The sequence below is a fragment of the Globicephala melas genome, chromosome 5, assembly GCF_963455315.2.
Source record: "Globicephala melas chromosome 5, mGloMel1.2, whole genome shotgun sequence".
NCBI classification, from domain to species: domain Eukaryota; kingdom Metazoa; phylum Chordata; class Mammalia; order Artiodactyla; family Delphinidae; genus Globicephala; species Globicephala melas.
The window spans coordinates 123,219,269-123,240,661 of NC_083318.1; the positions used below are offsets into that span (position 1 = coordinate 123,219,269).

The 21,393-nt window shown below is 35.2% G+C and overlaps 1 protein-coding gene across 5 annotated transcripts in view; it reads right to left on the reverse strand.

The window, feature by feature from the left end:
• The window catches only part of RAP1GDS1 (Rap1 GTPase-GDP dissociation stimulator 1), a 257,700-nt gene that overhangs the window by 48,628 nt on the left and 187,679 nt on the right, over positions 1 to 21,393 (reverse strand). For 4 of the 5 annotated variants that reach the window (XM_060299768.1, XM_030865633.2, XM_030865634.2 and 1 more), the window contains exon 5: positions 5,702 to 5,848. The exons of the other annotated variant lie outside the window; for it this stretch is intronic. In XM_060299768.1, coding sequence (XP_060155751.1) covers positions 5,702 to 5,848 — 147 coding nt within the window. The remainder of the gene's footprint in view (positions 1 to 5,701; positions 5,849 to 21,393) is intronic. 5 annotated transcript variants of the gene reach the window in all.

Below are 21,393 nucleotides of genomic sequence, written 5' to 3' on the forward strand. Positions count from 1 at the left end.
TCACGTGTTGAAATTCTATTAGATGAAATGTAAATGTGTATTTATACTGCAATATTAAAGTGTGGCAATAACTAACGAGGGTGAAAGCTATACAAATGTAAAAATTAAATCAAGGCAGAATAATAGAGATTATATTATCTACTCTCTTTATAATTTACAACAAAAAATAAAATAAATGTTAGGAGTTGTTTTTGATTTTTAGTTACTTAATTCCATTCAGGCCATGAATCTTTCAGGAAAAAGTCCAATTTGAGAAGTCTTTACATCTTATGAGGATGAGTTAAAATCAGAAAGCCCACTCTGCCTCTTTAAATTTTCACTATGAGAAAATTCTTGAAAGTAATATTCAATAACATCCATGATTAGTCATCTTCAATCAAGACATAAAGCAAATGAAGAAAAACATGTTAGAGAATAAAGAACCCCAAACATATTTTGTTACTCCACTGTCCCCAGTTAAAATTGATTATTTAGTATCACAATGCTAAATGCACTGTCATGATTATAAAATAATCCAGAAGCTAAAAATGCTGCAAAGAGTATAATTTCTATAATTTAATGCCAAACTTTAAATCATTAACAAAAAAAACCTATAACAATCATTTCATTTTTTTTGTGATAAAATTTCCAATTCTTGCATTCAGAAGTTCATTTTATAATGGCCAAAGCTTAATATTAACGCTAATACTTGTCTATGTGGAATTAAACCAAAATATGCATTTGGTACACCTCTACTAAAAACCAAGTTCTTAGCCTGTCCGTTAAATAACAGCATTATTATAGTAATTGTTTAGGAGGGTTATGGTGAAGAGCTAATAACCTAGTCTAATTGGTCAAATTTAATAGGCAGAATTAGCAGGAGGCACAAGAACAACTAACTGCTCTGTACATCAATAAAACAATTTGTTTAAAATGACATTTGTAGCAGAACTTCATGAATGCAACCTACTTCAGACTGATTAGAAAGCTCTGTTGGACAAACAGTAAAAATTCAGAAATTTTTTAGAGAGAACAGCAGTTAGTAAATAAAGAATTCTAATATTATTATTTTTTAAAACCTAAAAACTTTTCAGGGGTACAATAAGTCTTTAACACACCTTAACATACTAGAGTACTTTAATTTGACAAACTGGGCTTCAAAAGATATAACTTAAAAGTACATCTCCCATGCCTTTATGAACAGAAAATACATGAAAATAGTATATAGGAAAATTATAATTAAGAAAAAAAGACAATAAATTGCAAAAACACACTTTGTTTTGTCTTTCCCCCTTAAAGTTAGGCAAAAAGTCTTCAGTGTTTAGGAAATTTATGGAATTATTAACTAGCTTATACCCACAGTAAGTAAACTTTGGAACTAGTTCCTCACTCATGCAAAGCAAATCATTTTCTAAACATCTAACATCTAGGAAGCATTCTTTCTTACCTATAATAAAGTAATACCAAAAAATAAACAAGTAGCTCAGTCCAAAGTGTGTTTTTAGTTTTTAATCAGGATTATTCCTTATTAATTTCTATTCTTCCTATTTTAAATATGAAGAAAAATCAAGTAAGCCAAGTTATTGGCTGAGTTCACTAGGAAGAGTATTATTAGAATTGGGAAACTGCTGGTTGAAATGAAAGGAGCTAAAACTAATTACATATTAAGTGATCTTTAAATTAGAGGAGAGAAGATACTTTACAGCCCTATTTTAAACAACTGAATTTAAGTACTGGGCTTAATACTTAAATTCAATTGTTAAAATGCTCTGATACTCCATGAGCTGCATTTCTTAAATCACACAGATGGCCTCCCTTCAACCGTAGTTCAGTTATCATAAGTCCGTGCGGCAAATAAATGTGAGAATTATCATGAGAGTATCGCAGAGAGATTTCAGGAACCACAAAAAAAGAGAAATTACTCTTTCGATAATAAGGAGTTATTAAGATACCACAGAAAAATCAGCTCTATTTGTAAAAATCATAGGTATATACATATATCTATATATACACATACACATACATATATCATATATATGATACTGGTCACATGAAGAAGCCCATCATAGACCGTGTATATTATGTTAGTCACTTTAGAAGGGCTCGCTTGCCCACTGCTCACCTCCTGCTGTGAGGCCCGGTTCCTAACAGGCCGTCGCAGACTGGTACCGGGGTTGGGGACCCTGCTGTAACTACATAAAGAAAATACAGGAAGTTCACATTTCCTCAAATAGAACGTCAAACTGTCAATACGCTTGTCTCTAACCACAACTGTCAAATACTCAGAATATTTTGGAGGGCCACAGAACTGAAGAGTGCTTTTTCACCATGTGAAAAACAGGTATGATTTTTCCCCAAAGGAAAAATTTGAAATGATTTTTACTAAACAAAGTTTTGTTTGTTATTCTAGTTAAACATGATTTTATTTAGCAATATTAATGACACAACTTTTCTAGCTAAGCAATTATAACTTTTTCTATTCAGATATTCCAAACTTACTTGTCTGAATATAGAAAGTTTTAATTGCTTCACCAGTGGGGAAACAAAAGAATATATCTAGCTCATAGCTTAAAGTCTTGAGATGGTTCAAAAGTTTTAAAACTCGTGAACCTTGAGTTTTATACCCTTTTATCAAAGGGTATAAAAATGCCTTTACTGAGTGTTTTCATTATAGATATCTTTCTTGCAGGTGTTTAAGAAACTTGATTTCCTATTTAATGTATTCAAAGATTTGATATGCTCGGAGTTGTCCACTATATGGACAGGAATCAAGATATCCTAAGTCTCAGCCTGGTGTCAAGCCACCTTTAGGACTAATAAACAATTTGAAAATGTTCTTATTAGAGAAACTATGTTGGTGGATCTTTGTTACCATTTCAGTACTTTTTTTTTTTTTTTTTTTTGCTATACGCGGGCCTCTCACTGTTGTGGCCTCTCCCCTTGTGGAGCACAGGCTCCGGACGCGCAGGCTCAGCGGCCATGGCTCACGGACCCAGCCACTCCGCGGCATGTGGGATCTTCCCGGACCGGGGCACGAACCCGTGTCCCCTGCATCGGCAGGCGGACTCCCAACCACTGCGCCACCAGGGAAGCCCCATTTCAGTACTTTCTTATCTCTCTCTGTTTAAAAAAAAAATTATCTATGAAGCTAAAGAATAACTCCCTAACTACAAATGAGGCTTAAGTTCTTGGGCCCAAGGGTAGAGTTAATTTTTCCGTTAGAGTAATAAGGAGGTATTTATCACTCAACTATTCTACTCAGAAACTAGCACAGGCTTGTGTACTGGAATTCAATAGTAAATACACAAAAAAGGAATTTCATTTATCAGCGCTAGTAAAAAGCGCCTCCTGAGTTTCAAAAAGCTCTAGTGCTTTTTGGCTCAGTGACTCATACAGGTGGACAGGATCAATACCAAATGATCTTAAGTTAACCAAGAAGACCTAACATTAAGTTGGAAAGTCTTTCAACACATATTTTAAAGAAAAGAGTAAGTAAATAATTGATACAACAACAAAGATGCTTAATAATTATGCAAAACAAAAAAGGATATAATTTAAGTTAAAGAACATTATGGAGAAAAAGAACCACTTCACAAACTATGATCCCCATGACAGACAAAAGTAAAAGGAAGCAGAGGAAAGAAGATCGTCACAAGTCTGGCATTTGTTCCTTTAAAATACTAAAGATAAGTTTACTTCTATTTTATCTAATAACTTTTGAAAGCTGCATTCAAATTTCAGCTTTTAGAATAATGGAACAAAAACACCACTGCTCGAGTAATGTTCTGAGAAAAGTTAATATAGCTTTCTAAAGTATCTAAGCTATTTCTTGGGAATACTTGCACACCAGGGGAAAAAAAAAACCTACCCTTACAAAAGAAATATACATACATTTAGACCGTGCACTCTGCGTATTGTTAACATTACCTTCCCAGTACACCTCTCTACAGTGTGACACCCTATTATAGAGACTCAATCACAATCTCCTTTGGATTAGAATTAGTGATGTTTTTGAAGACCCTTTTGCCATTTGATAAGCTTTTGTACAGATTTTTGAAGAACTTCCTCAAAGGATAAACAACTAGTTTAGATGCATAACAAGCCTAATTCTTTTATATCCAAAGCTGCCATAATAACTTCACAACTAGTTTCTTTCACTTGTTTCTAAACCATTCTCCCACTTAGCTTTGTTCCACTTTCTCAGGTGTCCAAGCCTAAATGAAGCCAAAGAAAAAGCAAGTGACATGAACAACTGGCCAATGATTTCTTAATGCAATTCAGATACCTGTGTATTATGGTCAAATTTCAATTATTTAGGAACTTTACCCAGATAGATGAATTCTCCTGTTCGTATTTAGGACATTTTCTCTTCAAAAATGATTCCACCAGAGGGTAAGAAAAATAGAAGTAACTGACCCTATAAAGACTACATTTGTTTCTAGCTCAAGTTTAACAGGCAAGCCATTTGATGAATAAGAACTATTTTTTATTATTATAATGGATAACTTTAATTCATAAGTTTAAAACTGGTGTTTCTTGGAAAGGATGTGACCTGAGGACACGTTCTGTTTAGCTTGTACAGGGCTAGAGAATCAAATGTAATCCACCATTTAAAAAACAGATGTCACATGAAAAGTTAAATTTCTAGCTTCCTCTTCCCACCAGATGAAAAGATTTGGCAGTATGTGGCCAAACTGCCACACAGAAACAACTGACTAGAGGAGAGTAGTAGCTCTCCCCTTTCAATGGGACAGGGCTCAGTCCCCACCATTTGCTGCTATCACTAACACCAAGGTCAAATGTCAGTAGCCATTTGTCATCGATGTTTACCTTTTTTTTTTAATTACTGAGACTATTTCTTTGGACTCATGAAGAAATAAAAAATATACCTAAAGGGCCATGTGTTTCTAGGACACATGAAAGAATACTATTACATTTTCAATATACAAGTAAAATTGGTCTCTGCCAGAGATTACAACTTAAAATGCCATGATGAAATAAGCCACAGAAAGACCTTATTTGTATTAATTCTAGGAACCTACTAGAATTTGAGTGTTTTACCATGCAGTAATTCATAGGACAGATGAATTTTATGTGACATTTAAAAGTACAATGAAGCTTTTGTTTCACTGTTCTTATGCTCATTTAATTAACAACCATATAGGCTATCTGAAAATTGACATGTTATTTGTTGCTGGGTTCTAAGAATGTTTTACAGTGAAAAGAAACTTCTGTTTACAAATATTTATTAAATTTCTAAAATCAAATATCTGAACTTTATTTTTCTAAGGCCAGATTTCATTAAAAGATTTTTTTATTGTTATAAGTAAACCCAGTATCTAGAGAAAATAATTCTATTTATATAGACAGTGTTTATGTTTTAAAGCTGCTCCTGGTATTAATATAAAGTAATAAACATGAAGGTATTTTAACATTGTATATTTTTTAAATGTTCATAGCAAAAAATATTAAACCATACCATTATGTTGTTTCTTGTTTTTGGTATTGATTAACATGGACAACCCTTCAACATTAGTCCCATTTAGTAAACTTGACCATTTTGTATTTTTAAACATTGTTATTTAATGTTGACTAATTACTAATTTTATATGCTACTTATCAATGCTTTGCTCATAATTCTTCTAAATAGTTTTGGTTTATACTACAGTAATGATTTTTAATTTTTCCCCCACAGATAAAGCAAGTTTTCAATTTTGTTTACCATTCTCATTGCTATAGTTCATCAGCATGCCACAAAAGACAGTCAAGAGCTTCTCATTGGCGGGATCTGTTTTACTGCACAGTGACCTTAAATGGTCAATTACAATCTGTGCACCACCTGCTTGGTCAACTGCACTTCTGCCCTCATCTGTAAAACAAAGAGTCAAATTAAAAAGAAAAGAAAAAAGAAATGTACCTTACAATTTCAAATACAAAACATAACAGTTATTTCTTATTTAGTGAGTAAGTAGAAAATAAACCTAAGTAGGGCATTAAATATGACTTTTCGGAAAACAAAACAAATAAACATGGAAATGGGGGTGGGATGGGGAAAAGAGACAATCACTTTTTAGGAGAAAAATGATTATTCTCATTGGTATCATATAGGAACCTAAAGAACTTCTGTGGGTCCTAAGATTTTATGACTATGACATGTGAAATATTCTGCCTCCTCTTTCACAGATGACAACTCTGTGTAAGAGAAAAAAATAGGAACTAATATTCCATTGGAATATTTTTTTTCTCAGCTTGGAAACCACTAAATGTATCTTTCCATCAGTGGTTTCAGTCAGTTATTACCAAAGATAACCATCTGCAACACAGTATAATTTTAGATTACAATATGTAATTCCTAAAGATTAGTACTAGGGTCTTTTACTGGCATTTTCAATAGCACATAAGCATGTTCCCTTTTTCAATTCTTAGTAGTTTGTGTTTCATTTTTCCTTATTCTCTCCATTCAAGAGCACACCAATACACTTCAACATTACAACCAGTGGTCAAATGGTCAGACATACCTTCTATTTATGTGTACACCTACACTACATAGAACAGATGTCATTTAATTGTTGGAACATATAAACTGCTTTAAAATACTTTCTAACCCTTGAACATAGAATTGGAAAGAGATGAAAGAAAGACTATGTCTTTCTAAATCTGACTTCCTTATATAAAATATGACAGACTCGGGCTTCCCTGGTGGCGCAGTGGTTGAGAGTCCGCCTGCTGATGCAGGGGACACGGGTTCGTGCCCCAGTCCGGGAAGATACCACATGCCGCAGAGCGGCTGGGTCCGTGAGCCATGGCCGCTGAGCCTGCGCGTCCAGAGCCTGTGCTCCGCAACGGGAGAGGCCACAACAGTGAGAGGCCCGCGTGCCGCAAAAAAAAAAAAAAAAAAAAAGACAGACTCTAGAACAGTGCTATCCAATAAAGATATGAGTGCCACAAATGTGAGATACCTACATAATTTAAATTTACTAGTAGCCACATTAAAAACATAAAAAGTGAAAAATTAGTTTTAGTAATATATTTTACTCAATTCAATATATCTAAAATACTGATCACTGCAATACACAATCAATATACAAATTATTAATGAAATATTTTACATCTCTGCTTTGTAATAAATCTTTGAAATCCAAGTGTATTTTATATTTTACACTTACAGTTCCATGTCAATTCAGACTAGCCACATTTCAATTGCTCAAGAGTCAAAATGCCTAGTGGCTGCTATACTGGATCTTGCAGCTATAGAAGCACAACAGAAGGATCAGTAAAAGAAATGGCTCACAAAGGACTTAGAGCTATGAAATTAGTGAGTAAATGAAAGATTTTCATTTTCCTAATAAAAGAACTGAAACTAAGGTCATATCTTTATAACTGTTGCTGAACCATATTAGAAAATGAGGCAATACATATCATTTCCTGTGGTAGAAATACACACACACAACCTATATAGCAGGGCCTCATAAATACTAGCTTCATAATTTTGCAAAATTTTAAGGAAATCCATACTAAAATGAAACAAAACAGTTTTGTTCACTTAAGTTTTGTGTCACGTCCACTTGATTTTATTCTATGATTATACAGATGCAGAAAAGGACCCTATGCTAATTAGCTAATAAGATCACAGAAAATTCTTAAGTGCCAAGGTAGCTAGTCACATGAGCCAGCCAAGTACATTGGTCCTATCTCATTTAGAAATCTAATTTCTAAAGTTTTCTTTTCCAATAACATAAATGTAAATTATCTAAATTGTTGGGCAATTTGTAGGAGGATCATGTCAGAAAAAACTAAATATTAGGATGACAAATCTAAAGGTTCAGACCTTCAATACTATGCATATACAATATATATCCCATCCCTAAACTGCAAAGCTCAAATAGTTTTTGATTCTAACTGTTGAGTATATATGGGCTTTCAAAATATAAATCGTGTATGCTTAGAAAGCTAAGCTGGCTTCCTATCAACACTCAGGTATTCAATATTCAAAACATTAAATAATTCAATAAATTTTCATACAAATTTATTCAACAAATTTGGTCATCAAACTTAATAATGCAATAAATAAGAACGAAGCTACAATTAAAAGGCAAATTACCTACTTGTGTTTCAGAACCACAGTATTTCGCTTCCCTTCCTTTGCTTCCTTCTTCATTCCCTTCCTCCCTCCCTGCCCTGTTTGGACTACAAGATAGCTATGTGTTATCAAGGGTTGGCTGAAGAGCATAAGCTCAATTTCTACATTAGAAATTATTGATACATTATTACCAAATTTGAGAAGAAAAACAAAGCACATATAATAGAAGATATCTGACTCAAGGAGAATTTTATTAAAATATTTTAAAGAATCTGAAGATGCAAAGAAATAATAATGCTTTTTTTTTTACTGGAGTATAGTTGCTTTGCAGTGTTGTGTTCATTTATACTGTACAGCAAAGTGAATCAGCTATATGTATACATGTATCCCCTCTTTTTTGGATTTCCTTCTCATTTAGGTCACCACAGAGCACTGAGTAGAGTTCCCTACTCATTTAGGTCACCACAGAGAATTGAGTAGAGTGCTATAATGCTGTGTTCCTTTATTCTACCAAAACCAGTGAGTAAGTTTTTAAAGGCATCTTACAAATTATTTAAAATACATATTAGAACATCTGTCATTACACAAGTCCATATAAACTGTGTTTCCGCAGTAAAGGTAACCCTATAGCTTTATGTTATATTAAAATGAGTATTATTGTTCACTTAAAAATAATTTCCAAAAGGTTCCTTATCCTAAACGTTCATATCCCCAAATGTAGGCTCACTTTTAACTCTTCTGATAATAAGTGACTTCTAATTTGTGAAGCATCCTGGGCTGTAACTTCTAGAAATATAATTTACGTTTTTATTTTCCATAATTATGAGGTATCCAACCACTGGGGAAAGTGCAGCCCACCAATTCTTTAAGCCCTGCTACATTCTTTAATGATGACCTGTCACACAAAGTAGTTACCAGCACAAATATGATCTTTCTTCACACTAGGTAAGAGCAGGGCTTTAAATCTAATGAGATACTGCACTTTAAATCTAACAGGTGGTATTACTCTTCAGTAGTCAAAAAGATATTCAGTAGCCAAAAGCAGGAAGCAATAAAATTTGTATGTCATGTTTAGTATGCCTCACAAATGAGAAAAAAATGAGAACAAGTTGGTATTCCATTACCAAGTACAAGTTATACGCTAAGGCTGAGGAAAGGACCTAAAAACAACCTCTGAATACAACTACCTGATGGGTTATAGTATATCCTACGTTCAGATTTGCTTGTATCTTTCCCCAAATACTTAGTACACAGCAGGCACTCAATATTTATGGAATGGATGGGGCCTTAGGGTAGATTTTGGTAAAGTATGATTCACCTTGGGGATGAGAGAGAGGGAGGGAGAGGGAGAGGTGAGAATGAAAATCATTTACTTCTTTTTTAATGTTTAAACCACCACAATATGGTTTGGCTTTGCTTTTTTTGAACTTTATTTGAATGAACTCATGTTATATTCATTCTTTTTGTGCCTTCTTACACTCAACAGTATGTTTATGAAATTCATCCACTCTGCTATATGCTTCTTTGCTGTACAATATTCATTATATGAACACATAGTAATTATTTGTCTATTCTTTTAGCTGATTATTACTTGGGTTGTTTTTAGGTTTGGGCTATTATTTATAATACCCAGGTGGTATTGTTGGTTCATAGAATCTGCACATCTTCCACTTTTTTAGATAATGACCAACAGGCTTCCAAAGCCAGTGTACATTCCCTCCAGCAGTGTGTGAGTTCCTGCTGCTTCACTCCTTCACTACCACTGGCATTCTATTTGATTTTTTTTTTTTTTTTTTTTGGCGGTACACGGGCCTCTCACTGCCGCGGCCTCTCCCGCCGCGGAGCACAGGCTCCGGACGCACAGGCCCAGCGGCCACGGCTCACGGGCCCAGCCGCTCCGCGGCATGCGGGACCCTCCCAGACCGGGGCACGAACATGCATCCCCTGCATCGGCAGGCGGACTCTCAACCACTGCACCTCTAGGGAAGCCCTCTATTTGATTTTTAAATCTGATGGGTGAGGTTGAATCTATTGCAGAATATACAGGAGCAGGTCTTTGCTGACAGTTTCCTTTTCTGTACATTCAATAAGACAGTTAATTTAGTTCAAGAGTATGTAGCATGTACATGGGGAAACAAACAGTTCACGTTGAGGGAGGGAGAAAAAGAGAGAGATAAATGGATGCATACATGCTAGAATTTGAAAGAAAAAAATGGAAAGAGAGCCAAGTAGCTACTAGAAGCTGACTATCAAGCCTGTGTAATAATATGACTGGATAAGCACAATTCTAGAACTTTTTTATACTCTTGCTTATGGAAAAGCCTTACAATAATATCAGCAAATACACTGTTGTTGTTTTTTTTATCATTTCAATAATCACCAGCTTTCTGAAAGGAGAATTTAGAAGGATTAAATCTTTGAAAAGACTAAGGAGGAAGACTGGGGAAGCAGCACGGTGTTGGATGTCAAAGTGGCCCATAATTTGCAATAGCACATTTTATCTAAAATTTATTTTTAAAAATAATTTATTTTTATAATCTAAAAGTCTGTTTTTCCATGCTACCTTCCACTTTTGTGGTTTAAACATCACCTTTTTCATATTCTCAGAAATTCTCAGTATCATAATTCTATTTTTAAAGAATTATGCCTACATACATATTTGATATGTTTTCCTCCCACCCTCTACTTATTTGTATAATAACAAGATCTTCATTCCTTATGCATCCATCTGCTCAAACTACTTATTTCCCCCCAGAAGTAATAATCCTCTGTGACATCAGGAGTGGTTGCTGTGGTGATGATTATGACGTACCACCTCAGAAAATTATGAGAAATAAACTTCAGGAGCTGATCATACTAATAAGCTTTCATCTAAATTTTGTCAAAAATTAATATTGAAAAACACGAGAAAAGTATGTGTTGTGGAGATACTACTGAATAAATTATCTTTTGTGTTTTCAAAGAAGTTTTAGCAATTAAAGAGTTCCCTTTTAACATGTTACACTGTCATGGATTTGTGCACTGCCTCACTCACTCTGTTTTCTATAAAAGCATCCTGTACAAATGCTCTGTGTTAATCAACAATGCTGGCTGTGCACCGGCTGCACACACACATTACAGTAAGTGCTAGAGATTTGGCATAATTAAAGATGATATGGAGCATAAAGCTAACAAAGGCTCTTTAGGGTTACTGATGGCCAAAATAAAAGCTAAGGCTCCGAACACAGAGATAAAAATGACTTTTCTTGTACGTGTACTTTAGAGATAATACTATTATAAGTGAATTAAGAAGATAAATTATAAACCATATTTCATTTTTCTTATATTTCAATTCAGACTTTGCTTAAAGAAATTGTGATGATTAAATATCAGCCTTCTGAACTAAAACTTGGGAAATCTGAATTCCAATTCAACGTTCCCTCATTAAACACTAAAAAAGGTATATTGCAATACTTTTACCATGTAGTTCAGCAAGACAGTAGCACTATATTGGTGTCAATTGTGAATCTTTTTTAAAGATTCATTTCTGACAGGTTCTTGGGTATCTTTACCCCCAAAATCTTTTTAGGGTATCCATGAACTTAACAAATATCAAGACCAATCTACATTAAACAATAGCTGTCCAAAATGCAGGCTAAACGGAGAGAAGATGATAGGTAAAATCTATTTCACATATAATTGGTTAACAGATTAAAGAGGCATAGTACAATAACACAATTTTCATATCCGTATCAAAACTCACGGAGAGTCACACATCCATTCATTGACATCCACACTGAGAGTGAGAAATTTCCATATCTCTGAGAAAATGTGCTTTAACTAACAACAGAATCACAGCAAAGAATGAACAAATTACACCATCTTTTCTTTAACGCTGTAACACTTATATGCCTTATAAACAAGGACAAACCCTTAAACTATGCTGCACATCTTTTCACACATCCCTGTCACATCACCCATGATGAGCCGTCCAAATAGTCACAACTTTGACAAGTCCCTCCCTTTCCCAACTTCTGCATTCTTAACAGAAACCATGCATCCTACTTTCAGACAGAAAAGAGAAGACATCAGATACAATCTTTCCCACTTTTTCACCCTCTCCACTTATTAGACCTAAGATGATATGCAACTTTTCCCAATCACTTTCAGTATCTCATACTGTAATTGAAGTTCAGTTATAGCTATTTAAGGGTAAAGAAGATTTATTTTCAACAGGAAGTAACACTTCCCTTTTTAAGTAAATAAAGTTGTAGACATGTCATAAACTGAGGACCTGAAGGGAAAGAACATTTAATGATGAAGTCCTTGGACTAGTCCTGGTTGTTGGAGTAGAAATTAGAATGTTTTTGTTACCTAAAATTTGGAATGTTAAAATTAAGAATTTCAATAAGGCAAAGTAGAAGTTTTTAATATTTAAAAAAAACTGAGGTAATCACTCACTGAGTGATTATCACTGAGGTAATGACTTATAAAATATCTATAAGGTCTTTAAATTTGGGGTTTTGTTAAGATTGACCATAAGAAAGCCTCGTAACCTCTGTTGATGTCAGTTTCCTAATCTGGAAAAGGGGGGAAAGCAAGAGTAGAAGATGGTCAGACTTCTTTTTAGCTTTGACATTCTCTTATTCATTTCAGTTTCTACTTCTATTTCTGCTGTGTCCATGTGTGCACACAGGAAATACTTAACATATGCTGTGTAAGGTTTTTTAACGTGTTAAATTTTGCTATTTTAGCTTTCCAATAATTAATCATTATAATTCATGTACTTATTTAAATTTTTCCCAAGGAAATATTACTAGACACTATAAAGACCCTGGCAAATAAATCAGAAATTCTTTTTAAAAGCTAAGTTAGAAAGCTGAGCTCTGAAAAATTATACTGTCTAGAAAGAATAATAATTTTTGATGTGCTTTTTCTTAGTGAACAAAAAAGTGATTCAGAATAGGTGCTTAAAGTCAAAACAATTATAACTTAAGACCTTACTAGTATTGGTTTGGAAAAAGTGGTAACATTATAAAGATGCCACTTATTTTAATAACATTTATTTTAATAAGATAACATTTATTTTAATCACATTCTTCACGTCTTTCCTTCAGACTCTACTACTATGCCACTTTTAAACCTCCAAGAACAAATACTTTGTTATAACAGAATTTGAAAATGTGTAATATATACTAAACAAGGATCTTAATACAGCAGGCAACATAAATTAGACTCATATTAAATGCAGGTACACAAATACTATTCTGAGACTTTTTAGTCAATACTAAACTATAACTGAGATTAGAATCCTAGATTTTAAACTTCAAAGAGCCCATTAAGAGCCCTTTCATTTTCAGTGCATGCCAGCCACATGTGTTACAAAACTCAGATGTCTTAGATAACTAAATGAAAAATATTACTGAAAATCCCCAAACTATCACATTACTCAGCTAAGAAAATGATTGAATTTCTAAAGTTTTCCAGAATTCTGTATGAATAATGATCCAAATAAGGAGTAAATAGGATAAAGTTTGTAAATATTTTCATTAAAATGTGATTTAAAAAATGTTAGTCGCTATCTTTAAATTTACCTGAACTGAAAAGGAATCAAATATCAAATTTCTTTTTATAAACTTCAAACACAAATTTATGACACACAGATTTACTCATGAGCATATGCTTAGCCTGCCATTTAGGTTCAGTAGTTTAATATCTTTATCTGAGATAACACTACTGATAAAGGAGTCTGCTTTTGAGACACTGACATCATTCCTGCTTATTATGGGTTGAACTGTATCTCCCAAAAATATATGTTCAAGTCCTAACTCCCAGTACCTCAGACTTTATTTGGAAACAGGTTCATTGAAGAGAGTTTAGTTAAGATGAGGTCATACTGTAGTAGGGTGGGTCTCCAATCCAATATGACTGGTATTCTTATAAGAAGAAGAGAGAGACGCAGAGAGGAGAATGCCATGTGAAGACATGAAAACACAAATGGAGAAGACAGCCATGTGAAGATAACAGCAGAGACTGGAGTTTGCTGCCACAAGCCAAGGAACTCCAGATGCCACCAGAAGCTAGGAAGAAGCAAAAAAAAAAAAAAAAAAAAGTCCTCCTTGCCTACAGGTTTAAAGGGAGCATGGCCCTGCTTGACACCTTGATTTTGAAGTTACAGCCTCCACAACTATAAAATAATAAATTTGTGTTGTTTTAAGCCACCAGTTAGTGGAACTTCATTACAGCATCCCCAGGAAACTAATACACTTCTTTACATAAACAATGTGAAATGTTCAAGCTTCATATTAAAAAAAGAATATTTGACATTAAGTAAGCCTATACTATATATTCAGGTTTTATAAATCTCACAGAAACTACAGTTTTCAGATTACTAACAATAATATTTCTCAAGTATAATTAATACAAGACTTTATTTAATCAATAATACAAGACATTATATTATTTAATCAATTAATATAGAGCTTGAATTATTTACTTACCTATTTAATTACTTAATCACATGTAGCAACTGTGATATGGGTACAACCAATGGAAAATTACAGCTTCTTTCCTCACTACTTAATCTACTTTGAATTTCTTTCTACTTAGAACCAAAATGTTTCAAAATGGGTTTTGCTTCATAGATAAATAGTAACAGTGATGGATGTCCAGCATGGTGCTTATCAATAATAGTCTACTGTTGGGAGAAGAACAAGAGTACGGAGAGAATCTCTCTGTGGAACAGGCAGGCATGAATGGCTAAAGTCTGAAGAGAGCAGGAACACTAAAAAAAGTCCTCTAGTACGCCTACTCTAAGCACAAGGTAGGAAGAGCCAACTACTAAAGTTCTGAAGACTACCGCACTGAAGTAAGGTTAGCAACAGCAAAACATGAACCCAGCTCAACTTCTGACTAGATTGGCTGGTCCTCCACCCCATACTAACTGCCTGAAATAAAAGGAAGTGTGCTACTTCCAGAGATTAAATATTGTTAATTTCAGTCTCTAGTGTTTTTCTACACACAATGTCCATCATTCAATACAAAATTAAGAGATACCTTTTAAAAAGGAAGGAAAAAATAATTCACTGTCAAGAGATAAATCGATCATCAGAATGAGACTTCATAGGTGACTAAGATGTTAGAACTATCAAAAAGGGACTTTAAAATAATCATGATTCATATATTAAAGAATTTAGTAGAAAAAGTGAATATCTATGAACACGTGGAATTTTGTAGAGAAACAGAAATTATAAGAGTTAAATGCAGATGTTATAATGAAAAACATTATCAAAGATAAAGAATTATTTCAAAAGGTTGAGCAGTAGACTCAACAAAATGAAGGAAAGACTCAGTGAACTTGTAGATCAACAGAAATAAAAATTAAAACACAAAGAGACAAAAAAGAGTGGGGGAAATCCCAAAGCACATACAAGCTGAAAGAAAATAGCAAAGGGTCTAACTTGAGTATAACTGGAATCTCAGAAGGAGAAAAGATTGAAAACATGGTAGAAGAAAAGTTAAACAGTTAACAGCTGAAAAATTTCCAAAAATAATGAAAGACACCACGCCACAAATCTGTGAACTTTAGGGACCCTCCCCCTCCCCAGCAAAGAAAAGAAAACAAAAATACACACCAAATAGTCAAGCTGCTGAAAAATCAAAGAAAAAGAGAATCTTTGAAGGCAGCAAGAGGGAAAAAATAGAAATATTTATATTTGGAATAGCAAAAATAAGAATACAGCAGACTTCTTATCCAAAACTATGCAAGCTAAAAACCAATGGAATAACATCTTTGAAGTATTGAAAGAAAAAAAAAACCTGTTAACAAAACAGATTTTCAGGCAGAAGGTGTAAAATACTACACAAAAATTTGAATGTATCCAAAGAAACAATGAATGATAAATATGACAAAAATCAAAGTAAATATAAAAATTTTTTCTCCTGTTTTTAAAAATACCTGTCAAGAGAGATTGGTTCAATATGGCGGACCAGAAGGATGTGCACACACTCCCTCTTGCGAGAGCACTGGAATCACAACTAACTGCTGAACAATCATTGATAGGAAGACACTGGAACTCACCAAAAAAGATACCCCACACCCAAAGACAAAGGAGAAGCTGCAACGACACAGTAGGAGGGGCTCAATCACAATAAAATCAAATCCCATAACCACTGGGTGAGTGACACACAAACTGGAGAACAATTATACAACAGAAGTGCACCCACAGCAGTGAAAGCTCTGAGCCCCATGTCAGGCTTACCAACCAGGGGATCTGGGAATGGGAGGAGAAATTCCCAGAGAATCAGACTTTGAAGGCTAGCAGGATTTGATTGCAGGACTTCAACAAGACTGGGGGAAACAGAGACTCTACTCTTGGGGAGCACACACAAAGTAGTGTGCGCATCAGGGCCCAGGGGTAAGAGGCAATGACCCCACAGGAGACTGACCCTGTTAGTATCTGTTAGTGTTGGAGGCTCTCCTGCAGATGTGAAGGGTGGCTGTGGCTCATTGCGGGGACAAGGACACTGGCAGCAGAAGTTTTGGGAAGTACTCCTTGGCGTCAACCCTCCAGGGGTCTGCCATTACCCCACCAAAGAGCCTGTAGGCTCCAGTGCTGGGCCGCCTCAGGTCAAACAACCAACAGGAAGGAAACTAAACCCCACCCATTAGGAGACAAGGAGATTAACGTTTTACTGAGCTCTGCCCACCAGAACAACACCCAGTTCTACCCACCACCAGTCCCGCCAATCAGGAAGCTTTCAAAAGACTCTTAGATAGCCTCATCCACCAGAGGGCAGACAGCAGATGCACAGAGAACTACAATCCTGCAGTCTGAGGAACAAAAACCGCATTCACAGAGAGAGAGACAAAATGAAAAGGCAGAGGACTATGTACCAGATGAGGGAACAAGATAAAACCCCAGAAAATAAGTAAATAAAGTGGAGATAAGCAACATTCCAGAAAAAGAATTCAGAATAATGATGGCGAAGATGATCCAGGACCTTAGAAAAAGAAAAGAGGCAAAGATCAAGAAGATGCAAGAAATGTATAATAAAGACCTAGAAGAATTAAAGAAAAAGCAAACAGAGATGAAAAATACAATAACTGAAATGAAAAATATACTAGAAGGAATCAATAGCAGAATAACTGAGGCAGAAGAATGGATAAGTGACCTGGAAGACACAATGGTGGAATTCACTGAAGCAGAACAGAATAAAGAAAAAAGAATGAAAAGAAATGAAGAGAGCCTAAGAGACCTCTAGGACAACATTAAACGCAACAACAGTCACATAATAGGGTTCCCAAAAGAAGAGAGAGAAAGGACCTAAGAAAATATTTGAAGAGATTCGTGTCAAAAACTTCCTAACATGGGAAAGGAAATAGCCACCCAAGTCCAGGAAGCGCAGAGAGCCCCAGGCAGGATAAACCGTAGGAGAAACACGCTAAGACACAGAGTAATCAAACTGACAAAAATTAAAGTCAAAGAAAAATTATTAAAAGCAACAAGAGAAAAAGGACACATAACAAACAAGGGAACTACAATAAGGTTAACAGCTGATTTCTCATCAGAAACTCTACAAGCCAGAAGGGAGTGGCACAATATATTTATTTATTTGTAACATCTTTTTTAGAATATAATTGCTTTACAATGGTGCATTAGTTTATGGTTTATAACAAAGTGAATCAACTATACATATACATATATCCCCATGTCTCTTACCCTTGCATCTCCCTCCCTCCCACCCTCCAAATCCCACTGCTCTACATGGTCCACAAAGCACCGAGCTGATCTCCCTGTGCTATGTGGCTGCTTCTTACTAGCTACTGGTTTTACATTTGGTAGTGTATATATGTCCATGCCAATCTCTCACTTTGTCCCAGCTTACCCTTCCCCCTCCCGGTCTCCTCAAGGCCACACTCTACGTCTGCATCTTTATCCCTGTCCTGCCCCAAGGTTCTTCATAACCATGTTTTTTTCTAAGATTTCATATATATGTGTTAGCATACAGTATTGATTTTCTCCTTCTGACTTAGTTCACTCTGTATGACAGAACATAGGTCCATCCACCTCACTACAAATAACTCAATTTCGTTTCTTTTTATGACTAATATTCTATTGTATATATTTGCCACATATTCTTTATCCATTCATCTGTCAATAGACACTTCAGTTGCTTCCATGTCCTGGCTATTGTAAATAGAGCTGCAATGAACATTGTGGTACATGACGTATGGTTTTCTCAGGGTATATGGCCAGTAGTGGCGTTACTGGGTCATACGGTAATTCTATTTTTAGTTTCTTGAGGAACCTCCATACTGTTCTCCATAGTGGCTGTATCAATGTACATTCCCACCAACAGTGCAAGAGGGTTCCCTTTTCTCCACAACTTCTCCAGCATTTATTGTTTGTAGATTTCTTTGATGATGCCCATTTTGACTAGTGTGAGATAATATCTCATTGTAGTTTTTTTTTTTTGGCGGTATGTGGACCTCTCACTGTTGTGGACTCTCCCGTTGCGAGCACAGGCTCCGGATGCACAGGCTCAGCGGCCATGGCTCACAGGCCCAGCCACTCTGTGGCATGTGGGATCTTCCCGGACCGGTGCATGAACCCGTGTCCCCTGCATCGGCAGGCAGACTCTCAACCACTGTGCCACCAGAGAAGCCCCTCATTGTAGTTTTGATTTGCATTTCTCTAATGATTAATGATGTTGAGCATTTTTTCAAGTGTTTGTTGGCAATCTGTGTATCTTCCTTGGAGAAATGTCTATTTAGGTCTTCTGCCCAGTTTTGGATTAGGTTGTTTGTTTCTTTCATATTGAGCTGAATGAGCTGCTTGTGAATTTTGGAGATTAATCCTTTGTCAGTTGCTTCATTTGCAAATATTTTCTCCCATTCTGAGGTTTGTCTTTTCATCTTGTTTATGGTTTCCTTTGCTGTGCAAAACCTTTTAAGTTTCATTAGGTCCCATTTGTTTTTGTTTTTATTTCCATTTCTCTAGGAGGTGGGTCAAAAAGGATCTTGCTGTGATTTATGTCATAGAGTGATGATCTGCCTATGTTTTCCTCTAAGAGTTTCATAGTGTCTGGCCTTACATTTAAGTCTTTAATCCATTTTGAGTTTATTTTTGTGTATGGGGTTAGGGGGTGTGCTAATTTCATTCTTTTACATGTAGCTGTCCAGTTTTCCCAGCAACACTTATTGAAGAGACTGTCTTTTCTCCATTGTACAGTCTTAACTAATTTATCAAAAATAAGTAGACCATATGTGCATAGGTTTATCGCTGGGCTTCCTATCCTGTTCCATTGATCTACATTTCTGTTTTTGTGCCAGTACCATACTATCTTGATTACTGCAGCTTTGTAGTATAGTCTGAAGTCTGGGAGCCTGATTCCTCCAACTCCGTTTTTCTTTCACAAGATTGCATTAGCTACTCGGGATCTTTTGTGTTTCCATACAAATTGTGAAATTTTTTGTTCTAGTTCTGTGAAAAATGCCAGTGGTAGTTTGATAGGGATTGCAATGAATCTGTAGATTGCTTTGCGTAGTATAGTCATTTTCACAATGTTGATTCTTCAGATCCAAGAACATGGTATATCTCTCCATCTATTTGTATCACCTTTAATTTCCTTCATTAGTGTCTTATACTTTTCTGCATATAGGTCTTTTGTCTCCTTAGCTAGGTTTATTCCTAGGTATTTTATCCTTTTTGTTGGAATGGTAAATGGGAGTGTTTCCTTAATTTCACTTTCAGATTTTTATCACTAGTGTATAGGAATGTAAGACATTTCTGTGCATTAATTTTGTATCTTGCTACTTTAACAAATTCATTGATTAGCTCTAGTAGTTTTCTGGTAGCATCTTCAGGATTCTCTACATATAGTATCATGTCACCTGCAAACAGTGACAGCTTTACTACTTTTCCAATTTGGATTCCTTTTATTTCTTTTTCTTCTCTGATTGCAGTAGCTAAAATTTCCAAAACTATGTTCAATGATAGTAGTGAGAGTGGGCAACCTTGTCTTTTTCTTGATCTTAGTGGAAATGCTTTCAGTTTTTCAGCATTGAGGATGATGTTGGCTGTGGGTTTGTCATATATGGCCTTTATTATGTTGAGGTAAGTTCCCTCTATGCCTACTTTCTGGAGGGTTTTTATCATAAATGGGTGTTGAATTTTGTAGAAAGGATTTTCTGCATCTATTGAGATGAGCATATGGTTTTTATTCTTCAGTTTGTTAATATGGTGTATCACATTGATTGATTTGCGCATATGGAAGAATCCTTTGCATTCCTGGGATAAACCACACTTGATCGTGGTGTATGATCCTTTTAATGTGCTGTTGGATTCTGTTTGCTAATATTTTGTTGAGAAGTTTTGCATCTCTGTTAATCAGTGATATTGGCCTGTAGTTTTCTTTCATTGTGACATCCTTGTCTGGTTTTGGTATCAAGGTGATGTTGGCCTCGTAGAATGAGTTTGGGAGTGTTCCTCCCTCTGCTATATTTTGGAAGAGTTTGAGAAGGATAGGTGTTAGCTCTTCTCTAAATGTTTGATAGAATTTACCTGTGAAGCCATCTGGTCCTGGGCTTTTGTTTGTTGGAAGATTTTTAATCACAGTTCCAATTTCAGGGCTTGTGATTGGTCTGTTTATATTTTATATCTCTTCCTGCTTCAGTCTCGGAAGGTTGTGCTTTTCAAAGAATTTGTCCATTTCTTCCAGGTTGTCCATTTTATTGGCATATACTTGCTTGACGTAATCTCACATGATCCTTTGTATTTCTGCAGTGTCAGCTGATACTTCTCCTTTTTCTTTCCTAATTCTGTTGATCTGAGTTCTCCCTTGTTTTCCTGAGAAGACTGGCTAATGGTTTACCAATTTTATTTATCTACTCGAAGAAACAGCTTTTAGTTTTATTGATCTTTGCTAATCTTTCCTACACTTCTTTTTCATTTAGGTCTGATCTGATCTTTATAATTTCTATCCTTCTGCAAACTTTGAGGTTTCTTTGTTCTTTCTCTAATTGCTTTAGGTGTAGGATTACATTGTTTATGTGAGATTTTTCTTCTTTCTTGAGATAGGAGTGTATTGCTATAAACCTCCCTCATAGAACTGCTTTTGCTGCATCCCATAGGTTTCGGGTCTTCGTGTTTTCATTGTCATTTGTTTATAGTATTTTTTGATTTCCTCTTTTATTTCTTCAGTGATCTCTTGGTTATTCACTAGTGTATTGTTTAGCCTCCATGTGTTTGTAATTTTTACAGCTTTTTTTCCTCTAATTGATATCTAGGCTCATAAGCATTGTGGTTGGAAAAGATACTCGATACGATTTCAATTTTCTTAAATTTAACAAG